The sequence below is a fragment of the Emydura macquarii genome, unplaced genomic scaffold (genome assembly GCF_026122565.2).
Source record: "Emydura macquarii macquarii isolate MOO-44397 ecotype Brisbane River unplaced genomic scaffold, CSIRO-AGI_Emac_v2 contig_2994, whole genome shotgun sequence".
Lineage (NCBI taxonomy): Eukaryota > Metazoa > Chordata > Testudines > Chelidae > Emydura > Emydura macquarii.
In genome coordinates, this window is record NW_027133131.1 from 3,908,730 (window position 1) to 3,931,394 (window position 22,665).

Here is a 22,665-nt window from a genome sequence, read left to right on the forward strand (position 1 = left end):
AGACTGACTTCCTGGTGTCCTCTGCAAACTTATTCTGAAACTGGCTTTAAAATTGATTATGAGATGAGATTATGTTAAAATAATAGAGAGAACTTTCTCCACAGCTATTTGCCCCACCCTCTGTCGCAGGAGGGCAGGATCCTCAGGTGCAGGGAGTGCGGGGTGAGCTCATCACTCATACCCCCGCAGCACGGGTCTGCAGACACACACCACTCGCGGGGCACTGCCGACACTGCTGCTGCCACCAATGTGGGGGGAAATGGGGGAGAGTGGGACAGGGGTCCCAGACCCCCCCCCGTAGGGCGCTGCCGACGGGGGCGGGAATGCCAATGTAAGTATGGCCCCTGAACACCGGAGAACGGTTGCCGCGAGGGCAACTTTAAGAATGAAGGCTGAAGTCATCACATATCCACCTGACTCCAGGAGCTGGGGCTTTAAGATAAACAATAATGATCATGAGACTCATGACATAATCGTAAGAATTGGCAACACTGTTGTCCTTGAACCCGTGCTTTTCTTCACCTTCCAAGTCCCACAAAGGTTGCTATAGCCAAAACACATTTGCATGCAACCAGATTTTCAAATGCAGAATTGCAACCCCAAGTGGTTGAAAAATCAAGAGCAGGGTCCTAAAAATCATGAGATTGACTAAAAAGACACGAGACTTTTGAAAACAGCGGCTTTTGGGTTCTTTTGATTCGCTTCTCAATGTCGTAGCCTGTAGGGTTCAAATTTTCAAAATTTTCTCAGCAACTACAAAGGTTAGAAACTTACTTTTTTCCTTAAATGTGAGCTGATAGTGTCACCTAATCACATAAGTCCGCTGGGAGCTTAAGAAATGCAGCAAATATCCTGAGACTTGAGAAAGAATTGTGAGTGGGCAAACGTCCACTGAGATAGGGGACCAAGCCTGACATGCCAAACGGCTGTCAGTTTTTTGGTTGCAGTGACTCAGCTCTTGCCAAAAGCAAGCCAATAAAGAGGCTGTGTGGCTGCTTGATGAAATGAGAAGCAGTATGGCCTAGTGGCTAGTGTGCTGGCGTAAATCTGGATTCTGGTCTCAGCTGGTGGCTTGCTGGGTGACCTTGGGCTTATCATCCCACCCCGCCTCATTTTCCCCATCTGTAAAATAGGTATAATTATGTTGCCCTCCTTTGTAAAGAGCTTTGCAATCTGCTGAGGAAAAACAACCATCTAAGAGCTGGGTATTATTAATATTGTTCTCCAGAGACTGCAGCTCTGGGAAAGTGGCTCGCACCAGGCTGGAGCTAAAGGAAGCAGGTTATGGGGCTATCTGAGATCCCCACAGGCAGCCCAAGGGCCAAAGGCTAATGGCCAAAGAGATCCAGACGATAGCTGAGTAAGAGAGATAAAAGACCTTTGTGGCAGCCCCTCTTACGCTGAGTATGTCTCTAATTACGGTGCTAGATTGCTGGTTTGGGGGTTAAAAGGACAGGTTCATTTGGATGGTTTGGGCCGATTTCAGAGCAGCAAGGGGCTGGCTATTTCTGAAGCGATAATGATCTTGCATTTCTATAGCACCAGCGTTTCGTGGAGTGACCAGCTGCGCCCTTCAATAGAACACAGGGCCTGCGGCCTGGAGCACCAGGACCCAAGGAGAAACCTCAAGTCAGGGAGAGAAAAAGGTTCCTCTGTGCAATATTTCCATTTCCATTTGCCATTGATGTGGCAGTCACGCTTTGGGGGTCCCTTTATAACTGGTTTACAAAGGGTTAAAGCATGTTACAGACGTGCAATTGTAAATGCTTCTGAGCATCTCAGTAGCAGGTGTTAGCGTTGGTTATAAGCCACCCCATGGACCTGCTGGATTCCACAGGAATCGATGGCAATTGATTAACCACTTCTGAAAACGGTGGCTCCTCTTTCATCGACCCCCCATTGAACCATTTATAAATAGCCGCTCAGTGTAAAGGGCGGCTCAGTTGGGTTGGTCTCGGGTTTCTTTCAGGCAACTCAGATATTCCCTGGGACGCCAGGCTAGATCTGTGAACTGAGTGACACTAGTGTCAATCTGGAGTGACTCCACTGGTGTCAAACGGGGCAGATTCTCAGCTAGTGTAAATGGACATAGCTCCATAGCCGCAAATGAGGCAGATTCTCAAGTGGTGGAAATTGCCACTGCTCCTGTTAAGTCAATGGTGCCCTAATCTCAGAGGTATTTAGGCACTTAACTCCCACTGGAATCAATGGGAGTTAGGCACCTAAATACGTTGGAGGAGGTGGGACTAGGTTCCCAGCTGGTATAAAGTGGTTTGGCTCCATTTAAGTCAATAAGCCATTACCCCAGTTGGTGTAAGTCAGTGTAACTCCCTTGAAGTCAGTAGGTCAGATTCTCAGCTGGTGTAATGTGTTGTAACTCCACGGGAGTCAATGGGGCCAGATCCCCATCTGGCATAAATCCACTGAAGTCATTGAGTCACATTGTCAACTGGTGTAGGCGGATTTATGCCCACTGAGAATTTGGCCTAATGAGGTTGTTCCAGATTAATACATGTGTAGCAGAGATCAGAAACAGAAAGTGTATAATAAAAATGTGACACACTAGAGTACTGGTAAGGGAAAGATGTTTATTTTGTGTCCCTAATTGGATGATGTGGGTTGGGATTATAAAAGATTAATATGTCCAGAATCACCACCCAACACAAAATAAAAGCTATAATGTGCTGCTGGTGGTAGTAAGGTGGCTGCATTCCACCCCAGAAGTGGCTGCATTTCAGTGGCGAGTTAGTGATCATTATGGACCCATTTTTACCTTCTGTTCTCACACTGATGAATACCTTTACTCTTGGAATAAATTACTATTCAGTAGAAAGATAACAGAATAAGATTTTATATGGAAGCAGTTTGCAAAGCACTGTGGGATGAAAGATACAGTGCTATATTAATGTGAAGCTGTTATTTTATTGATTTGATATGTAAAAGCAAATTTAAGGTGCTTTATTTGAAATTAACACAACAAATATTCAACCATATTTAAAAAAATCATGGCTTTGTTCAGTTTCATTTGAGCTTTACACACTATCACGATGAACAATAAGTTAAATGTCTAAAGCAAAAAGAGAACAGTCGTTGATATTGTTTAGTATTGGAATGTAAAAATGAAGAATCTGAATAAATATACAGTCATTATTTATGCCATCTCATTGCTAGTTTAAGTTTTGGGTAAATTTCCTGGGTTCTTTTGCCAGCCAGGCAGTGAGAATTAAGTTTTCTTTACGAAAGTAATTAAAATAAGAAATATATTGTAAAAAGAAAAGAAAATTAGTGATTTAAATAACATTTGTTGCTACTAATGCAAATCACATTTTAAATCAGTGAATTAAATCACTTTAGTTCAATCTACAGAGAGGCAGGACACGTTTAAAAAAAAACAAACCCACTTCTGATTGGAGGAACAGGCTTGGGGACAAGGAGTCATATTTTTAGTCCTGACACAGAACAGGTTAAGCCGTCACTGCTTTACCTGCCAAGGAAATGCAGCTACCTCTGGGGTGGGCTGCGACCGCTATTTAAGAGCCTCACAAGGATGCCTGTGCCGAATTAGACCTGGGGTAAGAAGGAGCTTGGCAATACAGCGAATAAGAGTTGGAGGCAAATGTCAAGGGAGCAAGCCCTGGAGATGGCTCTGGGGAATACAGGCAAAGGGGCTGACTCTGTAGAACCATGTGAGCTGGAAGACCGGCATAAACAGCCACATGAAATTAATAAAAGCTGTCGTGGTAGGATGAATGACGTAGCCTTCGCATTTCTGTGGAAAACCTCCTGTGCTATTCTGATCCCGGCATAGAATCTGCCCTGCATGAGACCACCAGTTCGGGAGCAAGCAGCCATAGCAGCGAGAGAGGTCTGAGATAGGTGGGGATGTGGACCAGAAGAGATTGCAGTGGGGAATCAGGGTGGTCATCAACCCCCCTATTAAATGGCAATAATAAAAACCATGCTAATATATCACGCTTTAAAATCCTCAGCAAATGTTAATATGTCTGTGCGACGACTCAGTGAGTTGGGAGGTAGCATCACCCTCAATCTACAGGCGAGGAAACTGAGGTACCGAGAAAAGAAGTGACTTGCCACGGGATGTTTGGCAGTAGAGCTGGGAATCGGACCCAGGAGTCCTAACTCCTGTTGCTGTGCTGAGGCCGCTGGGGTGTGTGTGAGTAATTTGTTCATGGCATTGCCCCTAGAGGCCGAAAACTGGAAAGTGTAGGGAAGGTTAAGTGAGTTGCTGAGGGAGAGGGGCACAGGTAGCACTGGCTCATTGGGTATCTCCCCATGGGGCAACTTCTGGGCTGATGGTGGCACCTTTACCCCTCGGCCACAGGGGGCAAAGTGCATTTGTCACCTGTCTGGATGTGCGGTTGTCTCTAAAACAGAGGCTGGAGAATATGGCTAGCTCCTATTGCAGCCCCTGGTGGCTTAGCTAGACTTTCTCTGCCATGCCTCTTGGCCCAGTCTGCGGGGAGTGCAGCTCCATTGACTGCCTCCGGCGAACTTCCCGCTCTTCCCAATCCTCCTCAGGCTCAAAGCCTTTGAAGATGGCGAGTCGCTCCGACAGGGTCTTGGTGTGCGGGAAGAGAACGTAACTGTAGATCAGCGAGGCCACCACTGCACCAGCCAAAGGCCCCAGCCAGAAGACCTGGGGAGATGGAGAGAGAAGAAAGTAGGTTCCTGAATGAGCTGCAGGAGACATGTAGCTGGAACTTGAAAGGGACACCAGATCATTACGGATATGAATCTGATCTTCAAGCCACCTGGTCTTGAGTTCACTCCGCATTTGGGAATCAGTGCGGCTCAATGTTTGCCCACGGCCGTAAACTTTTCATCCCAGTGGGGGGACACGCGTCTATATTGGCTCTACCTTGATATCCGCTGACGTTTGGACCGTGAGATGGACCCACACCAGAACCTTTTGTCCAAACTACCCGCCCCCAAGCACTGGTGGCTCTGATCAAATGGATCTGAAGATAAGCCCGTTTTCTTCATTGCTTTTGTGGAACCAAGAGCAAACCAATGAGCTTTTGGAAAACTAACTCTAAGGCTATGGCTGCGGTAGAGAACTCACAGCGGTGCAGCTCTCCTGTTGAGTGAATTAATCCACCTCGCCTCAGACAGAGCGCTGTCCACACTGGGGCTTAAGTCGGCATCATTTATGGTGCTCAGGGTGTGGCTAATTCACATCCCTGAGTGACATAATTTATGTCGTTTAGCCATTGCCTAAACCTGGTTTATGGGTTTGTGGGGAAACCAGAAGTGTGGGACATGGTACAGGCTTGTGGTTAGAACATAGCACTGAGATTTTGACTTCTTTGGTTCTGTGCTGAGCTGCAGGAGAGAATCTCTCCTGGAGAGAGTAGAAGACGGGGAATTGGATTCTCTTGGATTCCCTTCTCACCCTTAGTGGGGAATGTGGACTAGTGGTTAGATCAGGGATAGCAGTTCTAGGGGGGATTGTGGTCTAGCAGTTAAAGCAAAGAGGTAGGATTTTTTTTTCCTTTCTTTTTTTCAGTTCAGGTATTAAATTGCTCTGTGAACTAAAGCAAGGCACTTCCCCTCTCTGAGCCTTGGCTTGTCCATTGGAATGAACGGAGATAGTGATACCAGCCACCTTTACAAAGTGCTTTGTAGGATAAAGTGCTAAGTAGTATTGCTGCATTGTTATTTATTTAGTCACCTTAAACCTAGGTGGTTTGGGTAAAATGGGATTCAGCTTGGTTTGGTTTATGCAGAACCCAAACTGAACCCGTGAAGTTCTGCCAAACTAAAACACAGCTTCCATGTGTTCCACGGCTCTAGTTCTGAATCTGCTCTCGGCAGGCACGTTTTCCGGGTCAACATGCAAAAGAAACGTTTTCAAGCTGGCTGTCACCTGACCTCTGACCCAGGAAATTGATCCAACTCCTAAAGCTTCCCCAACTTTGCCAAGAATGAGCAAAGTGTCTCTTCCTTTACCCCCCCTTTTTGGATGGCTGAACACACACATTTGATTGCAAACAAATGCCGACCAGATCTGATGGAAAAATTGAACCGTGCTGGTTCAAACTGGAATCAGGGAAGATTAGTTCGAGAATAACTAGACTAAAACTCTCTGCAGGTTTTGTGCCTACTGCCAACTCCCATAGAACCAAACACGCGCTATTTTCCGCTTGCAGCTTAGCTCACTGGTTCGGCAATTTAGCGTCCATGGTTTGCTGTGCTTATTGCTGTCATTCTGTAGATCTTTCTTCCAGGTGACAACAGGAGCCTGGTTTGGATCCTATTATTATTACCCTTCTCACTGTCAAAATGCCAGCAGCTGGACTGACTTTTGAGAGTTCTAGAAATAGCGATACGACAGCGCACGGGCGGCCTAGGGTCGCCAACCCTCCGGGATTTTCCTGGAGTCTCCAGAAATTAAAGACGAATCTTTAATGAAAGTTTATGTCAGGTGATGAAACCTCCAGGAATATGTCCAACCAAAACTGGCAACCTTATGCACTGCCAAAACTATACCCTGATCTGCAGCTACGAGGAGTGTGTGTTTGGGGGGGGGGGGAGGGAGGCTAAATTCTTACCCAATGGGCACTGAAGTCTCCTACTATCACAGCCGGGGCGAAAGATCTGGCGGGGTTCATGGAACAGCCGGTGTAGTGGATCTGGGGGAAAAAAAGGGGTACTGTTGTTATTAACCACCAAGTCCTTTCAGCAATTAGACTGTTTTAAAATGTCAGCCTGTTATGAGCATGCTTCATTCATTGGCACAAGCTTTATGCCCTCCAAGCTGCATTGTGCTAGGAAAAGAGAAGCCGGCATCTTTCACCAGCCAGTCGTATAGCTGGAATCATGCAGCTCCCCCATTGCTGGCAAAGGTAGAATTTGTGGGAGCTAAATTCTCTCATTGGCTCCTGCTGGAAGAGGCTGGGAGTTTCCCTGCAGCGCCTATGGCTGTGACCTCTTGTTGAATGCATGGCCTGATTGGTAAAGCACAGGATTGTTTCTGTCATTATTTCCCAGCTCTGCTACAGAGACGTTGGGCAAGCCTCATCAATGTCCTCCTCTGCAACATGATCTAGATCCCACAGGGGATCATTCATGTTTGCAAAGGGCTTTGAGATCCGTGGAAGGAATCAGTATATTGGTCCCTGCTGCATCTCTAGCTAGGGGAGTCTGGGGCTGGAGTGATCTATGTTGGGTGCTTATTATTTTTAATGTTACCATAGTGCGTAGGAGCCATACTCATGGCCCATGATGCTATTGTGAGAGGCTCCCCATTACTGTAGTCTCTGAGCACCTCACAATCGTTAATGGATTTAGCCTCACAACACCACTTAAGTGGCAGGGAAGTGCTACTTACCCCATTTTACAGCTGGGAAACTGGGGCACAGAGTGGCTTTGCTCAAGGTTACACAGGAAAGCTGTGGCAGAACAAAGACTCAAACCCAGGTTTTATGAATCCCAGGCTGGCACCCTAACCACTGGGCCATCCTTCCTCTCCAGTGTAGAGTACACAGCCTAGCTCAACTATCCGGGACATGGGCACGCTTGCGTAACAGATCTAAAATGCAAAAGCTTTTGAACCCGGCCATTGTGACGCACCCCCAGCAAGTGACCCACGGCAACAGAGAGGCCAATGGACAAGGCCGGAGAGCCGATGTGATCACTCCGCTGGTCGTCGGTGGACGCGAAAATGCACAGCACCAGCTGGAAGGTGAGAAAGAGCTCAACGGTGACAGCCTGGCCTGGAGTCGTGTCGTTTTGCAGCTGAAACAAGAAGAAAGCAGTTTATCGGTAACAAGCGCGAGTCCTTCCCTGGTCCTTTAGGAAGCAGGCAGGTCACTGATTCGAAGAGATCTAGATGGCTTAGCAAACTGGGGCGCAAGCAAACAATATGCCTTTTAATACAGCTAAAAGTAAACATATACATCCGGGAACAAAGCAGGCAGGCCATACTCACAGGACGGGGGCTCTATCCTGGGAAGCAGCGACTGGGAAAAAGATTTGGGGCTGTGGCGGGCAATCAGGTTCTCGTGTGACCCTGTGCCTAAAAGGGCTAATGCGATCCTGGGCTGCATAAACAGGAGACTCTTGGGTAGGAGTAGAGAGGTTATTTTACCTCTGTATTTGGAGACCACTGCTGGAATCCTGGGTCCAGTTCTGGTGCCCAAAACTCAGGAAGGATGGTGATAAATTGGAGAGGGTTCAGGAAGAGATTAGATTAGAAAACATGGAGATAGACTCCAAGTGCTCGATATATTTAGCTTAACAAAGAGAACATAAGAACATCCATGCTGAATCAGACCCATGGTCCATCTAGCCCAGCATCCTGTCTTCTGACAGTGGCCAATACCAGGTGCTTCAGAGGGAACGAACAGAACAGGAAATCAACAAGTGATCCATCCTGTCGCCCATTCTCAGCTTCTGGCAAACACAGGCTAGGGATACTTCAGAGCATGGTTTTGCATCCCTGCCCATCCTGGCTAATAGCCACTGATGGACCAATCCTCCATGAATTTATCTAGTTCTTTTTTGAATGCTGTCATAATCTTGGCCTTCACAACATCCTCTGGCAAGGAGTTCCACGGGTTCACTGTGCATTGTGTGAAGAAATACTTCCTTTTGTTCGTTTTAAACCTGCTGCCTATGCATAACTCTGGATTTACACTGGCGTTACTGAGGCCTGGTCTATACACAGGGTATGTCTACACTGCAGTCAGAGGCGTGACCTCATAGTGAGACCCGAGCTGGCTTTGATTTAGTTGCTAGAATACCAATAGCAGCGAAGTTGGGATGTAGTAAAGAAGTCTTCAAGGGGTTAACTAGGTTACTCAGCGTATTACAGGTTGGAGTCATGCTTCACTTCTCCGATACTATTTGTTTAGTCAATGAGAAGTTTTCCCCCTCTCCTAATTCTGTTGTGATGCAGTTGAACAAAGAAACAAGTTCCCTGCTTGCAGTCCTGTGAATAAAGATATTTTTGTTGCACTGAGCAGTCCCTTTACAAAATCCGGCTAGCTGGATCCCCTGCTATTGGTAGTGGAGCTAGCTATATCCATGCGGGGGATGTCTACATGCACTGCAATCACACCTCGTTTAGGGGATGTGATTACTTTTTAAGATGAAATAGTTATACCGGGACAGCTCTTAGCGTGGATGCACTTAATCTGGTATAAAAGGTGCCTTATACCATCATACTTTATTCCTCCTCCCTTACAGGAATATGTTATACTGGTATGAGGATTTTTATACTGGTATAACTTCATTCACAGTGGGGGCGGTTGAATTGCTTTAACTATACATGTATAGTTAAAGCTGTGAACTTTTGGGTGTAGACAAGACCTGAGAAGAGAATCTACCCCCTTATATTCAGTGTTGCCAGCTCTCATGATTTTGTCATGAGTCTCGCAACAATTATTGGTTTCCTTAAAGCCCCAGCTCCAGGAGTCAAGTGGCTATGTGATGATTTCAGCCTTCATTCGTTAAAAAAAAAATATTGTTATATTTTTCATAGCTGTCTAGTTTTTGAACTTTTAGGATACACTAGGGACATTTTTCAAGCTTTTCTCCACAGCCAGGAAGGCTGGAAACTTACATGTTTTAAAAACAGAAGCTGATTCTCTCAAAATCACATGATTCCAGGAGCTGGGGATTTAAGAAAGACACCAAATATCTCAAGACTCGGGATAAAATTAGGAGAATTGGCAGCACAGTTATAGATGCTTTTATTTTCTTCCTAGGACAGCATGGGGCAAGGTCTTCCACTGGCTTGCACCTTTTGTCATTTACGCCTTGCAAAGTGGATTCGTAATGCTCACGTTCTGATTTTGTAGCATCTTAATCTCCCTGCCCCTCCCTTTTTCCAGGTGAAAACGACGGCACAAAATGCAAGGCAGTGGAGAATTGGGACCCTGTGTGTTAAGGACAGAGCATCAGCTGGGGGATCTAGATACAACTCCCCAAGTTCCCTTGTTTTTTGGCCTATATGTCAGAGCTTTAAATGTCTCCCTGGCTTTTGTTCCTGTGGATTTGATGTTGCCCGGTGTATGAAACCAGAGTCAAATCCTTCTAATTTGCTACATACCAGGGCAGGTGAGGCCGAGAGTGGCACTGCCAGGACAGGGGTGTCTACCGGCCATTGTGATTAATCAGTTGTGTCCGCTGCCAACCTTTGAAAGTAGAACATTAAGTGGCATCACCTCATGTGAAGCAGTGATTGTATTACAAAATCCTGTCCTACTAGCTCTGATGCCAGGGTTCCTGGTGTGGAACCAGCATCCTGAAAATACTGGCAAGACAGAGCGTGGCAGGGAGACAGACTGCATATTCCCACACCAGCTACATACAAGGAGATTGCTGAGGTTGTGGAATACGCGCCCCAAGAAGGGATAAGCAGGCAGTGCTAGGAACTGCAACGTGTCTTCTGTCAAAAGGGCATCTTGGCTGTGAATTTCCTGGCTCTGGCTGGTTGGTCTCATAGTCAGCGCTGGGGAGTGCTTAGAGAAGGGGGAATTGGGGTCCAGGACCTTTAAGTTCTATTCCCACACAGCTAGAAGGAAGCATGGTCTAGTAGTTGGAACGCAGTACTGGGTGTCAGGACATCTGGGTTCATTGCCAGCAGGAGGAGGGAGTCGGGTTAGAGCAAGGGGGTCTGGGAGCCAGGACTCCTTGGTTCTATTTCCACTACTAAAAGGGAATGTGGTCTAGTGGTTGGAACATGGTACCGGGTGTCAGGACACCTCGGTTCTGGTCTCAGCCCTAGGTGGGAGTATGGTTAGAGCCAGGAGGTCCAGGAGGCAGGACTCCAGGCTTCTATTCCCAGCTCTCCCTGACCTCGCTTCACTTGCCTCAGTTTCCCTAAAAGCCTCACCCACCCATCACCCCCGTTGCCCGAGAGTCCGTGCGTTGGCGGAGTCCTTACCCTGTTGATGGCCAGCTGTCCCCGGATGTTCGGTGGGGTGAGCTCATGCAGAAGAGCTGCCCCGGCCACGGCCCCCAGGAGCTGTGCCACCATGTAGAAGACAGCTCTGAGGAAGGAGATGTGGGAGCCCACCAGGCAAGCCACTGTCACCGCCGGGTTGATGTGCGCCCCACTGACGTGCCCCAGGGCCTGGACCAGGGTGGCGATAGCCAAGCCAAAAGCCAGCGAGATCTGCAGGACGTTCGGGGGGGCCAAAGGCCAGTTGAGGGCAGAGCCCAGGCCAAAGAAGATAAAGAGCAGTGTGGCCAGAAACTCAGCGAAGACAGCCCGGGTGAAAGCTACTGACCGGAGTTCCCACATCACGGGGGTGCGACTGTCACTGGGGAATTGCCGGGAACGACCCTAAAAGCTGCTTGGTTGCTGCTGGTGTGACTGCTCCCTGCAAAGACGCTGGGGTGCGATAAATATATATAGAGAGATCTACGCAGAAAATCCAGGGATCTGCTGCTGAAGGAGGTGGGGTCAGGGTCCTTGGAAACCTGATGCTTTCCCCCCCTCGTGTTCTAGCTGTATCTGGCTTCAGACCCGGCCCCTTCATGAATGTGAAAGTTGCCAATTTCAGGAGCTCATAAATTAGCCTTCAGAGAGTCCATAAAACACAAGGCTGAGCGTCGTCGTCCCCTGCCATCGGTACAGTTTAATACGGTCCCTCTTTCTGTGTCATTCCTGTCTCCTCTCTCTTTGCCCCCACCATCACTTTCAGCAGGGATGGGAGAATGGGGAAGTGGTGTTTTGGGGGAACTAGAGATGGATCTGAACAGTATGCCTTAATCTTTAGAGTTTGGATCCAGATCTATCTATCTATCTATCTAATTTTTTTTTTGTATTTATTTTTTTGCTTTCTTTCTTTCTTGCTCCTGGCCATGGCCATCTGAGACTTGACAGGGCTAGGCTGTATTTTTTTACCGGGCCAAACGAAACGTCCTGGATCCCGAAACCCCAGAACTTCGCGAAGGTTTCAACACAGCCCTCGATCTGCTCTTTGTGGCTCAGGCATGATATGTCGAGCTCTTTCAAATCCTGTGTCAGAAAACAAGGGGTATATACATTCTATAAACCATCAAAGAGTTTGACGTGGTCTGCCCAGGAGAGAGACAGAAGGGGACTGGTACGATGATGTTAGCATGTCTTTTTTGCCGTAGCAGAATTGGCCTGGAATGATAGGGGTGCTGTGGGTGGGCGTTGAGGTGCATTGGCAGAGTTGTATGTATGGGAGTCTGTTTGGAAGAGTATGTTTGTGTGGGGGGTGATGCTGTGGGTCAGGACTATAGACAGAGTTCTGTGTATGGGAGCGCAGGCCTGGAATAGCACTGAGACCTCTGCATTGGGACTGAGATGCACTGGCAGAGCTTGCTTGCAAAGATGAATATACAATACCAGAAAGAAGCTGGAGTCTGAAAGAGCAAATATCATCCTGGACCAGCTAGTCCAGCATCCCCTCATTATGAAGCCATCGGTGTCTGCCACGAGGTGTGTTCATAAAGAGATATAGCTTATAAAGGAGCAGGGGGTGACTTACCAGAGCTTGATTCAACAGGCCACTGGAGCGTGTTAGCTTTATGGCCATGGAATCCCTGCCCCAGATTGCCTATGCCGGGTCGCCAACCTCGCATTTCAGTTTTTACTGACATGATCTGAAGTTGATTTTTTTACTGACATCACTAAAAATCCCATAAACAATACAACAATGTCACATAAGGGTGTACTCGCTCACGATACGGACACAGGAATTTGGAATTATGCAGTTGTTTTAGTTGCAGTTAATTGGGTTCTTTGGGCACATGCAATAATAGAAAACAGGAAATGGATAAAGTCATGATCAGTGTAGTTTGATGATACAAGAAGTTATTCTGAATGACCACACCCCATGTCAAAATACGATATGTTTTATTTCTACCCAATTTTATGGACATTTTCATTCATTTACGGATTTACTGACAGTGTTAAAATTGTACATTTTTTTACTGACTGTCTGTAAATTTACGGACGGTTGGCAACCCTGTTTAACCCGGCAGAGGTAAGAATGATTGGCAAGAAATTATGACCAGTGCAAATGATGCGCCATGCCTGGAGACTCTAATGAACTTTTACAAAGTTTCAGGGGGAGGAGGAGAATTGAAGGATTTAGCTGGTTCTCTTTGGTGGCCGTCCCTCATCATGGTTTCGTTCTCAGCGTCACAATCGCATTTGCTGAGCCCGTGGGCGTTAAACGCCCACAATTGCCCTTTCCCTGTTGTTGTGAACAATTGTTCGGCTTCCTCAGTGTGCTAGTAATGACTCAGCATCCCAGCGTGTCTAATTGCCGAGATATTCAAGTCACTGAGCACAATAGTCAGCTAACCAACCAGTCATAGGGAATCCAGCATTGCTTTTGTTTTTGCTTTTGCTTTTGCTTTTGCTCCTCCCTGGGCTACCAGGCTAATAGGATCATGCTGAATCAAGGTGGCCAACTTTGTATTTCAAAAATAAGGGATTGTTTTCTTAGCACCAGCACCCCACGCCTCTTCCTGATATTATAATAATCATTATTATCGTCATCAACATCATGATTTATTTTATTATTATATATAATATATATACTAATTAAAATACAAAATATATATTATAAAATAATAATAATAAGCAGTGATCACCTACCTTCGCCGGGGGTATTTCGTGCTGCTTTTTGCAGGAACTCCCAATCTTGTTGTACAGCGATGAAAAACTAAGGGACATCTCTTGTAATAAGGGACTGTTGGCAGTGCTTAATTTGTGCCAGGGCTTGCTAGGCCTGAGCCCCGGCACCTCTAAGCTTGCTGCGTCAGTTATGAAAGTAAAAAAATTGGCGTTAGCCCCGGCACCTGATTGCTTGCGCCCCGGCAACTCTTTCCTTACAAAACGAAGGTTTCTAAGGATGGCAGCTTTATTTCTTCCTCTGGAGGAGGCCACTTTCCCACACCGGTCGGCGGGAGCTTTGGAAGTCACCATGGCAGGACACAGAAATGTCAGTAAGCAGATCTTGTTTTAAAACTTTAGGGGAGCAAGGGACGGGAGTTCTGAATCTTCCCTTTTGCTTTCTGTTGTGACTATACACACAACGGTGCCGCTGTGTGTTTTATCTGTGCCTGATGCCGTTGCGACCTTGAGGGGTTCCCCATCCATCCCCACAGAACACCTGACAGGTAAGGAGGACGTGGGATGACACGTTCAGTGAGATCCTGCAAGCCAGTGCTGCATCAGACTGTGAACTGAGGGCCTGGAAGACGAATCTTGCAGACTGTATGGAGAGGGAAAGAGTGGACAGGAGAAAAGCCCAGGATTCGGAGAAGAGGATGCACCAGGACATAATGGGAGTTCTCTGGCAGCAAACACAGACCAAATGGCTCTCCAGGTAAGGAGCATCTTTGGCGCTCCCCTTCCATGTATTAAACTTCTGAATACCTGATTTTTTATTGCATTTGTAGCCCATTTCACGACTTTGATGCACGATTTGCATGCATGATTTATCTCTGTCATATAAGGCAATAAGGTAGGATCTGTAAATCTGTATTTATTCAAGATAGGGGTTCGATAGATACCTCTGGGGGCTCATTAAATGTGTCCTTTATTATTCACTGCGTACGCTCTTCAAGTCTTAAAACACAAGTGTGCTTTCACAATGGCACAGTGAAACAAGGCTCACGATATCGCCGCTGGGCTCTCCCTTCAATTTGTTCAGATATCTCACTGGCTGACAACATTCTAGGCGGGGCGAGGAAAATGTCGTTCTCAGAAAGTCTGGAAGGTTCCATGAAATTCTACAAAGATCCAGAACATTCTAGGAGGTTCGTGAAAAATGGATCCACAGTCGGATTTTTTACTTCAAACATTCGATTTCCCCTTATGTTGCTAATAGCAGAAGCAGCACCCTGAGCCTGGCACCCCCTAGCCCCGGCACTCCAGGCGGTTGTCTGCGCCGCCTGCCCCTAAATCCGGCTCTGAACACAGCTGCAGACTCTTGTCGACCTACCAAAAGTCCCTGCTGGTAGCTTTCTGAACAGTCCTGCGTCCTTAAAGATGCGAACGTCATGCCCCTTCCCTGACCAGCCACCACTGGTGTCGGTGAAGCGTCCCTGGTGATCCACCAGCACTTGCATAACCATAGAAAATAGCCCTTTCTGGTGATGTGCTCTGAGGCCAGGTGGGCTGGGGCCGAAATAGGGATGTGTGTGCTGTCTATTGCTCCACCCCAGTTCTGTGTGCAGCACAGAGCACTTGGCAGTACTCAGTAAATAATATCAATGAACAATAATGAATGTAGCCTGTTATGGTTGTGAGATCATTAATAGAAACAATTAAATAGAATAGTAATTGATAGCTCGTGTGATTAATACTAACCTGTGGCTGGCAGGGTGGTAATTCATGATTAAACAGCTGTTTATTAAAACTAAAGTGAAGCAAAGCCACATTAGTTCTAAGGAGTCATCACAGCCGTTGTCTCATCAGATGATTCACCGTGTCTGTGCTGTGGACGAGTCCATGTGGCCGGCAGAGTATGTGGCTATGGATGCAATGGCTATAGATGGCCATCAGTCCTCAGACCTGTAATGTTTACAGAGGGGTGAACCAGGTTAGATAATGTAAGAACCAAACCAAACCTGGAGCTGTCTTGAAAGTTTGGGATCCTGCTGGCATGCACCCAGAAGGTGCCCCTAATTTAACTAGAGAAGGGAGGAGACTGATAGTTAAGGCTGGGAACTGAGAGTCTAGGACACTTTGGTTCTGTACCCAGCTTCGTGAGTCCCGGTGCTCCGATAGTTATTAATGATATCATGTTGCACCTTTCACCCATGTCACTTTATAATGTTGAGTCAGTATCATCACTCTTCTTTTGTAGGTGGGGAAACTGAGGCACAGAGAGCTGTAACTTTCCTAAGATCGTGCAGTGAGCCAGTGGATGAGTCAGGAGTTGAACCCAGGTTTCCAAAACCTCCGATTCAGTGCCCTACCCACTGTACCACGCTGTCTGCCTTACACTTGCCACATGGGGTAATATGAAAAACTTGGTATTGGGTCACTGGGCTAGTGCTAGCAGCTAGCCTGGACACCCTAGGGCCCTGGGACTAGGAACACGCTTTCTCAGAGAGCTGGAAATAGAACCCAGGAGTCCTGACTCCCGGATCCCTGCCCTAAAAGTTAAGCCAACCAGTGGATTCTGCCAGTAACCCAATGGCCCAGCCTGGCTACTTGTGCTACTAGCGTAGCTGTGGAACACTGGGCTAGCACTCGAATGCTGTAACGAGATCAGCTGAGGTGTGCGAGTCCATTATTTTGACCATTGAATCAGAAAACTCCTTATCAACCAGCCCGTGGCCCGTAACACCGTTATCAGCTCTTAACTGCGATCAAACATTGCTGCTTGTTCTGAATGCTTCCTTTGGCCTCTGACGTTTGAGTGACGGACAAGGCACTGCTTGCTTCCTCCAACCGACAGGAAACAAGGGAACTGGCCAGATAAAGTGCTTTTTTTTTATAAAACATTTTGCAAGCTGGGGAGCAGTGCAGACGTCGTACTTTTGCAAGTGCCTAGATTACTGATAGCTTCGCTTACCTGGTTGTGGGGAATGCACGAACAGCTGATGCTATCTTCATTCCATGCAAAATACCGCTGGTATTGTATAATACTTATACAAGAATATTTCTTATATAAGTATCTGTTTTAAATGTTCCTGCTTGAATCCAATCATCCAGTTACGGGTGGCCTGCATGCTTGCTGGCTTTGTAGACTGTGGAGGTCTTTGGTCATTCTCACAATTTGCTCCCTCTTCTTTCTGTCAGGCGCTGTGTGCTTGAACATCGGAAAGACTAAGCGGAGAACAGAGAAGAGACTAGGAATCGGGCAACATCAGACTATTTTTGAAAGGGCTACACTCAGGGAAATGAATAAAATAAGTTCTTTCATGGAGTCCCTGTCTTGCCTTTCTTCTGCATTCCTTTCCCCAGAGTCACTGGTTCTTTTTTGCATCAGTGGAAACATCTTCTTCCTCTTGCCAGTACGGTAGTGCCCCAATTCTGTGGCCATGACATCACAGGTTCTTCCATGGTGATGAATTTGCAGCATCACAAGCACATTGAAGAGGGAGCCATGCAAGAGGAAGAGCATCACAGCCGCTCTTTAAAAATCTGGGGCGCCCCGTTCAGCAGGAATTATGCACAGACATTTCCACCGAGTAGATTTGCATGCGTCTTGACTCTGTCTAAGCCAGTGGTTTTCAGACTGTGGGGAAGAAATGTACCTGGTATGCAGCATCAGGGGATTTTTCAGGCATTTCAGGGAAGCGCATTGTAACACTTCTCTCTTCATCCACCGAATCCAAATTCTGGCCCATCTGAAACGCGATGTGTCTGGTGAAGACCCTTTCTGCATTGAGAGAGTTAATCCAGGAGTGGGATGGGTGCTATAGCTTCTAACCCTTGAGGTGGGAGCCCATGGCAGTGTTCTGAAATAGAGACGAAGGTGGTTTGCCCTCAGGAAACCCTAACCCTAGAGAGAGGAAGGATGGTCCAGTAGTTAGGGTGCTGGCCTGATTCCCTGCTCTGCCGCAGACTTCCTTTGTGTCCTTGGGCAAGTCACTCAGCCTCTCTGTGCCTCAAATCGTCAGCTGCACAAAGGAGATTATTGCACTGCCCTGCCTCACGGGGCTGTCGTGAGCATAAATACGCTAAAGACCGGGAGGTGCTCAGATGCTGTGGTGGTGGGGGCCATATAAGTGCTACGGGCTGGTATATTTTCAATTTGAGCTGTGTTCATCACCGGTTCAAACCACATGCAAAGGGTGGGTTTGGTTGAGTAGACAAGGCATGTGTCTATATCAGTGCTGAGCCTGATTCCCCATTGCCTTGGTTGTTGTTGATACCTGTGCCAAACGATTCTGTCTTGATAGCATTTTACACCACTTGGGATGGCCGTGTATGAGAACCCAAGGTGCAAGGTAGTGGAGAATTAGACCTGGAGGCTGGGTCTTCTCCTCAGCTTCTATTTCCCTCTTCATTTTCTTCCATCTCTGTCTTAATCATAGAATCATAGAAGATGAGGGTTGGCAGGGACCTCAGAAGGTGTCTAGTCCAACTTGCTGCTCAAAGCAGGATCAACCCCGACTAAATCATCCCAGCCAGGGCTTTGTCGAGCCGGGCTTTAAAAACCACTAAGGATGGAGATTTCATCACCTCCCTAGGTAACCCATTCCAGTGCTTCACCATCCTCTTCGTGAAAAAGATTTTCCTAATATCCAACCTAGACCTCCCCCACTGCAACTTGAGACTGTTGCTCCTAGTTCTGTCATCTGCCACCACTGAGAACAGCCTAGCTCCATCCACCCTGGAACCCCCCTTTCAGGTAGCTGAAGGCTGCTATCAAATTGCCCCTCACTCTTCTCTTCTGCAGGCTAAACGAGCCTGGTTTCTGCTGCTAACACTTCCTGAGAGTGCTGCAGTACGTGACGCCTCTCCAAGACAATTGGCTGGTTTAGGGACAGATCAAGCAAGGCAAAATCCTCAGTATTCCCAAATCCCGCATAAATGCACTGGTCTGCCTTATTCTTGTTCAAAGGCCATAGTTCTGCCAAGGCTCTCAGGCTATGGGAAGCCAATGAAGAACATTAAGATACTTTCCATCGGGTGCCCATGGGAATTTGACTGTTCCGGATGTTGTGCAAGGGATGCGCCTGTCGCTGCATCGTAAGCAGGGGTATGTTTATAATTGCATGTCACAATGTAACAAATAAGGGCATTGTCTCTCCTTTCAGTTTGCTGGAACGGAGGGGGACAGGGGGAGGAGGACAATAGCAGGACTGGAGAGCACAGTATTTTTTTGTTCTTTAGGGGAAGACTATTGAGACGTTGTATTAATATGTCACCCAGCCCAGGGCAGCAATGGAAAAAGTCAACATTTTATGACGTTTAGAGCCAAATCCTGAGTCCTTATTTCTGCAAATCCCCCGTTGGCTTCCACAGTGTTTGGTGTTCTTGTTTAAACAATGACAGAAGGATTCATTTAGCCCTGACTTACTTCAATAACTTCATTGAAGCTGTACTTGACAGCCAGCCAACGATTGGGTCCAGGGTGTTAGCAAGGCACTTTTCTTTCCAACTCAATAAGCTACAAGTCCAGTCTTGGCTGCATGACTTGGTGAAGGTGGACAACAGCACTGCGTTTTGGAGCTGTGATCTGGAGCGTGTTCTGGGCGACCGAGAGCTCCTTACATCAGCATAACTGAGCCTCCGTAGGCATGGACTTTCTCTAGCGTGTAAGCACAGATTGGGTACTGCAGGCAGTTCTGGTTGTCACCATCTCAAAAAAGAGATATTAGAATTGGAACAAATACAGAGAAGAGCAAGAAAAATGATGAAAGGGATGGAACTGCTTCAGTATGAGGAGAGACTAAAAAGACGGGGCCTAGTCAGCTTGGAAAAGAGATATCTCAGAGTGGATATTATAGAGGTCTATAAAATAGTGACTGGTGCGGAGAAAGTGAAGAAGGAAGTGTTATTTACTCCTTCACATAACACAAGAACCAGGGGTCACCCAATAAAATGAATAGGCAGTTCTTTAAAAACAAATAAAAGGCAGTACTTCTTCATACACGCAGGGTCAACATGGGGAACTATTTGCCAGGGGATGTTGTGAAAGTCAAAAGTATAACCAGGTTCAAAAAAGAATTAGATAAGTTCATGGAGGACAGGTCCATCAATGGTTATTAGTCAAGGGGGTCAGAGATGCAACCCCATGCTCTGGGAGTCCCTAGCGAGAAACTGGGAGTGGACCATAAGATGGATCGTTTGATGATTGCCTGTTGTGTTCATTCCCTTGGATGCACCTAGCATGGGCCACTGTCAAAACACAGGATACTGGGCTAGGTGGACCTGTGGTCTGACCCACTCTGGCCGTTCTTATGATATGCACAAAGCACAGGTTAAACTCCCAAAGTCCTATCTCAGCCTGAAATAGTTTCCATTTGTCACCTAGCTTGGACTCTTTCTGTCTTTCTTTCTCATGATTTGCAGAAAGGAACCATTCTCTCATAGTAACACTAGGTTAATGAGGCCTGAAATGTGCAGAGAGAAGAGGATGGGGGAGTGTGTGTGGGGGGGAAGATAACATTGTTTCTGTACTTGAAAAATGCACCATCTGCAGAACAGTTTCATAGGAGAGATTTTGCCAGGGCCAGCGATAATATGTTATAAAGCAAAAGACAGGGTTGAGTTCGGTGACAACGTCCTATTAATAATGTCAGAAGGGAAAGCATTTTTTCCCTTGGCAAAGTGGCGGAGTTCATGGCCAGGGCATGGAATATTCTGCATAAGAATCTCTGGGGGACTAGTTAATAGCATAGCTTGTTTCTCTCAATCCATGAAATGGATAAGGCTATAAACCAAGACGGCATGTTAAGCAGATTTTCAAACGAGATACGCCCCTCCATCTTGCCAGTCCTTCTAAAGAGTTTATGCTCATTTGCTGCCTAGTCAGGCACGAATATTACTCCAGGTTAAAATCAACCGAATTGCAACATCATTTCCAGGTGACAGAAGAGCGAGTGAGACCTCAGATTCACCTCGCTGCTGTGAATATACAAGGTCACGTCTTTGTGAAAGGGCTTAAAAATAACACGCCAGTCTCTTAACGGATGTAAATCGGCAGCGCTGACTTTAACTGGGCCTGCTGGGGATCTGGACCAGTATTGGCCCGCCTCACTTAAATTGGTGTAAATGGAAGTCAGTGGAATGACACCAGTGTAAAACTGGTGTAAATGAGGGAGAGACTGATTCTCCCTCATTTACACCAACATAAATCGGGAATTGTTCCCGTGAAGTCAGTGGAGTTCCACCAGCGTAAAACTGGTATAAGCGGACCAGACATTGGGCTATAGATTTATAGATGTCACTGTCCATTGTGCATATCACTAACTTGGCACGGAAGCAGAGCCAGCCAGTGCAGTGGAACCTGGAATTGGCCTCTCCTCCTGGTATAAATCAGAAGGAATTCCACTGAAGTAGGTGGAGCTATGTTGGTTTGAGCATAGGAGGCTCATGTCTCTTGCATTTAGGGAGGCTGGCTCTACCCCGAGGCCCCGCCCCAGCTGTGTCTCCTCCCTCCTGAGGCCCTGCCCATGCTCCACTCCTACTCCACCCCAGGGCCCGCCCCATCTCCTCCCCCCGCCTGTTGCTATCTCGTATGGAGAGCGAGGGTGGGAGGGAGGAGGTGGAGCAGGGGCGGGAAGAGCAGAGCGAGGGGGGCCTCAGAGGCAGAGGCCAAGCAGGAGATTCCAGCAGCGGTGGCTGTTTGGAGACGTTTAGCCTCCCCAAGCCTCTTATACCTGCTGCCCTTGGTTCGAGTGAGACACGACTGGAGCTCTAAACTTCTTCTTCTGCAAAAAGGGCCACTGAATCTTCTAACGCCGATACAGGCTCCCAGTCCCGGTTTTAGGTGGCATCTGGGGCACTTGTTCAATGCTGTTTCTGATGGAAGAATATCATTACCACCCCCCATCTCCCCCATACATACACATCACCGCCTGGATTCTTCAGGGTGATCTCAGGTGTAAGCAGTGACTGGTGCTGCTTACAAGACCTGGAGGCAATCAGGTCACAGCCACATTGGTGAGATGCCGTTTTGATCTCGTCACCAAGGCGGACCAGTCCGTTACTCACTAGGAACTGAACTAAGGAGAAATGGCTCCTGGGGTCTTTGTCCTACTGCACTGCTGGCATTTTGGAGGTGGGGGGGAAAGAAACCCCAGAGACATGAATTCGCCACAAGAGGGATCATGCAACTGTTGAGGAGTCTTCATGTTACAGGCGATAGATTGATCTTCCTGAGTTTTAGTTCTCCACTTTAAATTGCCATTAGGCAGTTGCATTTTTTAGTGCCCCAGGTACTCAGGGCCCCCGCTCCTATGCACCATTTCGAGTGTGTTGCACGAGCACAGATGCACACCCTTCCTCTTTGCTTGCCTCCAGGTGGCTGGGAACAGCCGTCTACACACGCTGCAAATTCAAATCCTCACCAGCACAATGTCATCCCGTTGTGTCTGTGGTGGAATAGTTACCTTGCTGACGTGGCTGGTACATTTGTTGCTTTGTGGGTCAAACCCAAGGGGTTAAACCCATCCCCCCTGTCCTAGCCTCGTGCATAGGACGTGATTTCCAGTGTACAGGTGCTGCAGTATGTGTGGTATAGGAGGGAAAGAGAGTTTTGTAAGTAACTTTCTTATGACGTACATGCATTATCTCCTGATCTGTGCTCTGGGTACCACTGATCTGTGTAATGACCACAGCGCCTATCTCAGGGATGAGTTGTGTGCTATCTCGTTATCTTTGCTGGCGGGGATGGCTACAGTGTGTCTAGTCACACTGCTTCTAAGAGGAGCCAGTTATCTAAGCATCTTTGCCAAGGGGAGCTGTCAGTGTGTGCGTAGACACAGTGTCTCTAGGAGCGCTGGTAAGTGTGTGATTGCACTTTCTTTGGTGGTGGTAGCGGTGCCAGGGTAAGGTGCTCGTTCATGTGGCTGTTGCTAAAATCTCTCTGATTACTGATTGGGCGGAGATCGTTATCAAATGCAAAAAAGAGGCAGATTTTATTATTAATGCATTGGACTTGCAGCCTCTGAGGACATCTGTGGTGCCCCCAGCTCTATGCCCATTATGCACAATGCATGCCACTGGCAAGAGTGCCCAAG

At 47.2% G+C, this 22,665-nt stretch overlaps 1 protein-coding gene and 1 long non-coding RNA gene across 2 annotated transcripts in view; one reads left to right on the forward strand and one right to left on the reverse strand.

Moving 5' to 3' along the window:
• The window catches only part of LOC137140919 (uncharacterized), a 52,719-nt gene extending 35,824 nt beyond the window's left edge, over nucleotides 1-16,895 (forward strand). The window contains exons 2-3 of the long non-coding RNA XR_010916508.1: nucleotides 15,828-15,979; nucleotides 16,769-16,895. This is a non-coding gene — a long non-coding RNA (uncharacterized lncRNA). The remainder of the gene's footprint in view (nucleotides 1-15,827; nucleotides 15,980-16,768) is intronic.
• LOC137140897 (aquaporin-2-like) lies at nucleotides 2,944-11,339 on the reverse strand. Its single transcript, XM_067529597.1, has 4 exons — nucleotides 10,913-11,339; nucleotides 7,594-7,758; nucleotides 6,573-6,653; nucleotides 2,944-4,657 (listed from the first exon to the last, which is right to left on the reverse strand). Exons 1-4 carry the CDS (start codon nucleotides 11,270-11,272, stop codon nucleotides 4,442-4,444), a joined length of 822 nt encoding a protein of 273 aa, XP_067385698.1. The 5' UTR covers nucleotides 11,273-11,339; the 3' UTR covers nucleotides 2,944-4,441.
• Nucleotides 16,896-22,665: the final 5,770 nt, after the last annotated feature.

What these genes read in the sequence shown, in the direction of transcription:
- LOC137140897 (XM_067529597.1), bottom strand. Translation starts at nt 11,272, where the DNA reads ATGTGGGAACTCCGGTCAGTAGCTTTCACCCGGGCTGTCTTCGCTGAG. An exon ending in GACAGCTGGCCATCAACAGG is followed by an intron (nt 7,759 to 10,912) that starts GTAAGGACTCCG and finishes TTCTTGTTTCAG; the next exon opens with CTGCAAAACGACACGACTCC. An exon ending in CCGTGGGTCACTTGCTGGGG is followed by an intron (nt 6,654 to 7,593) that starts GTGCGTCACAAT and finishes TTTTTCCCCCAG; the next exon opens with ATCCACTACACCGGCTGTTC.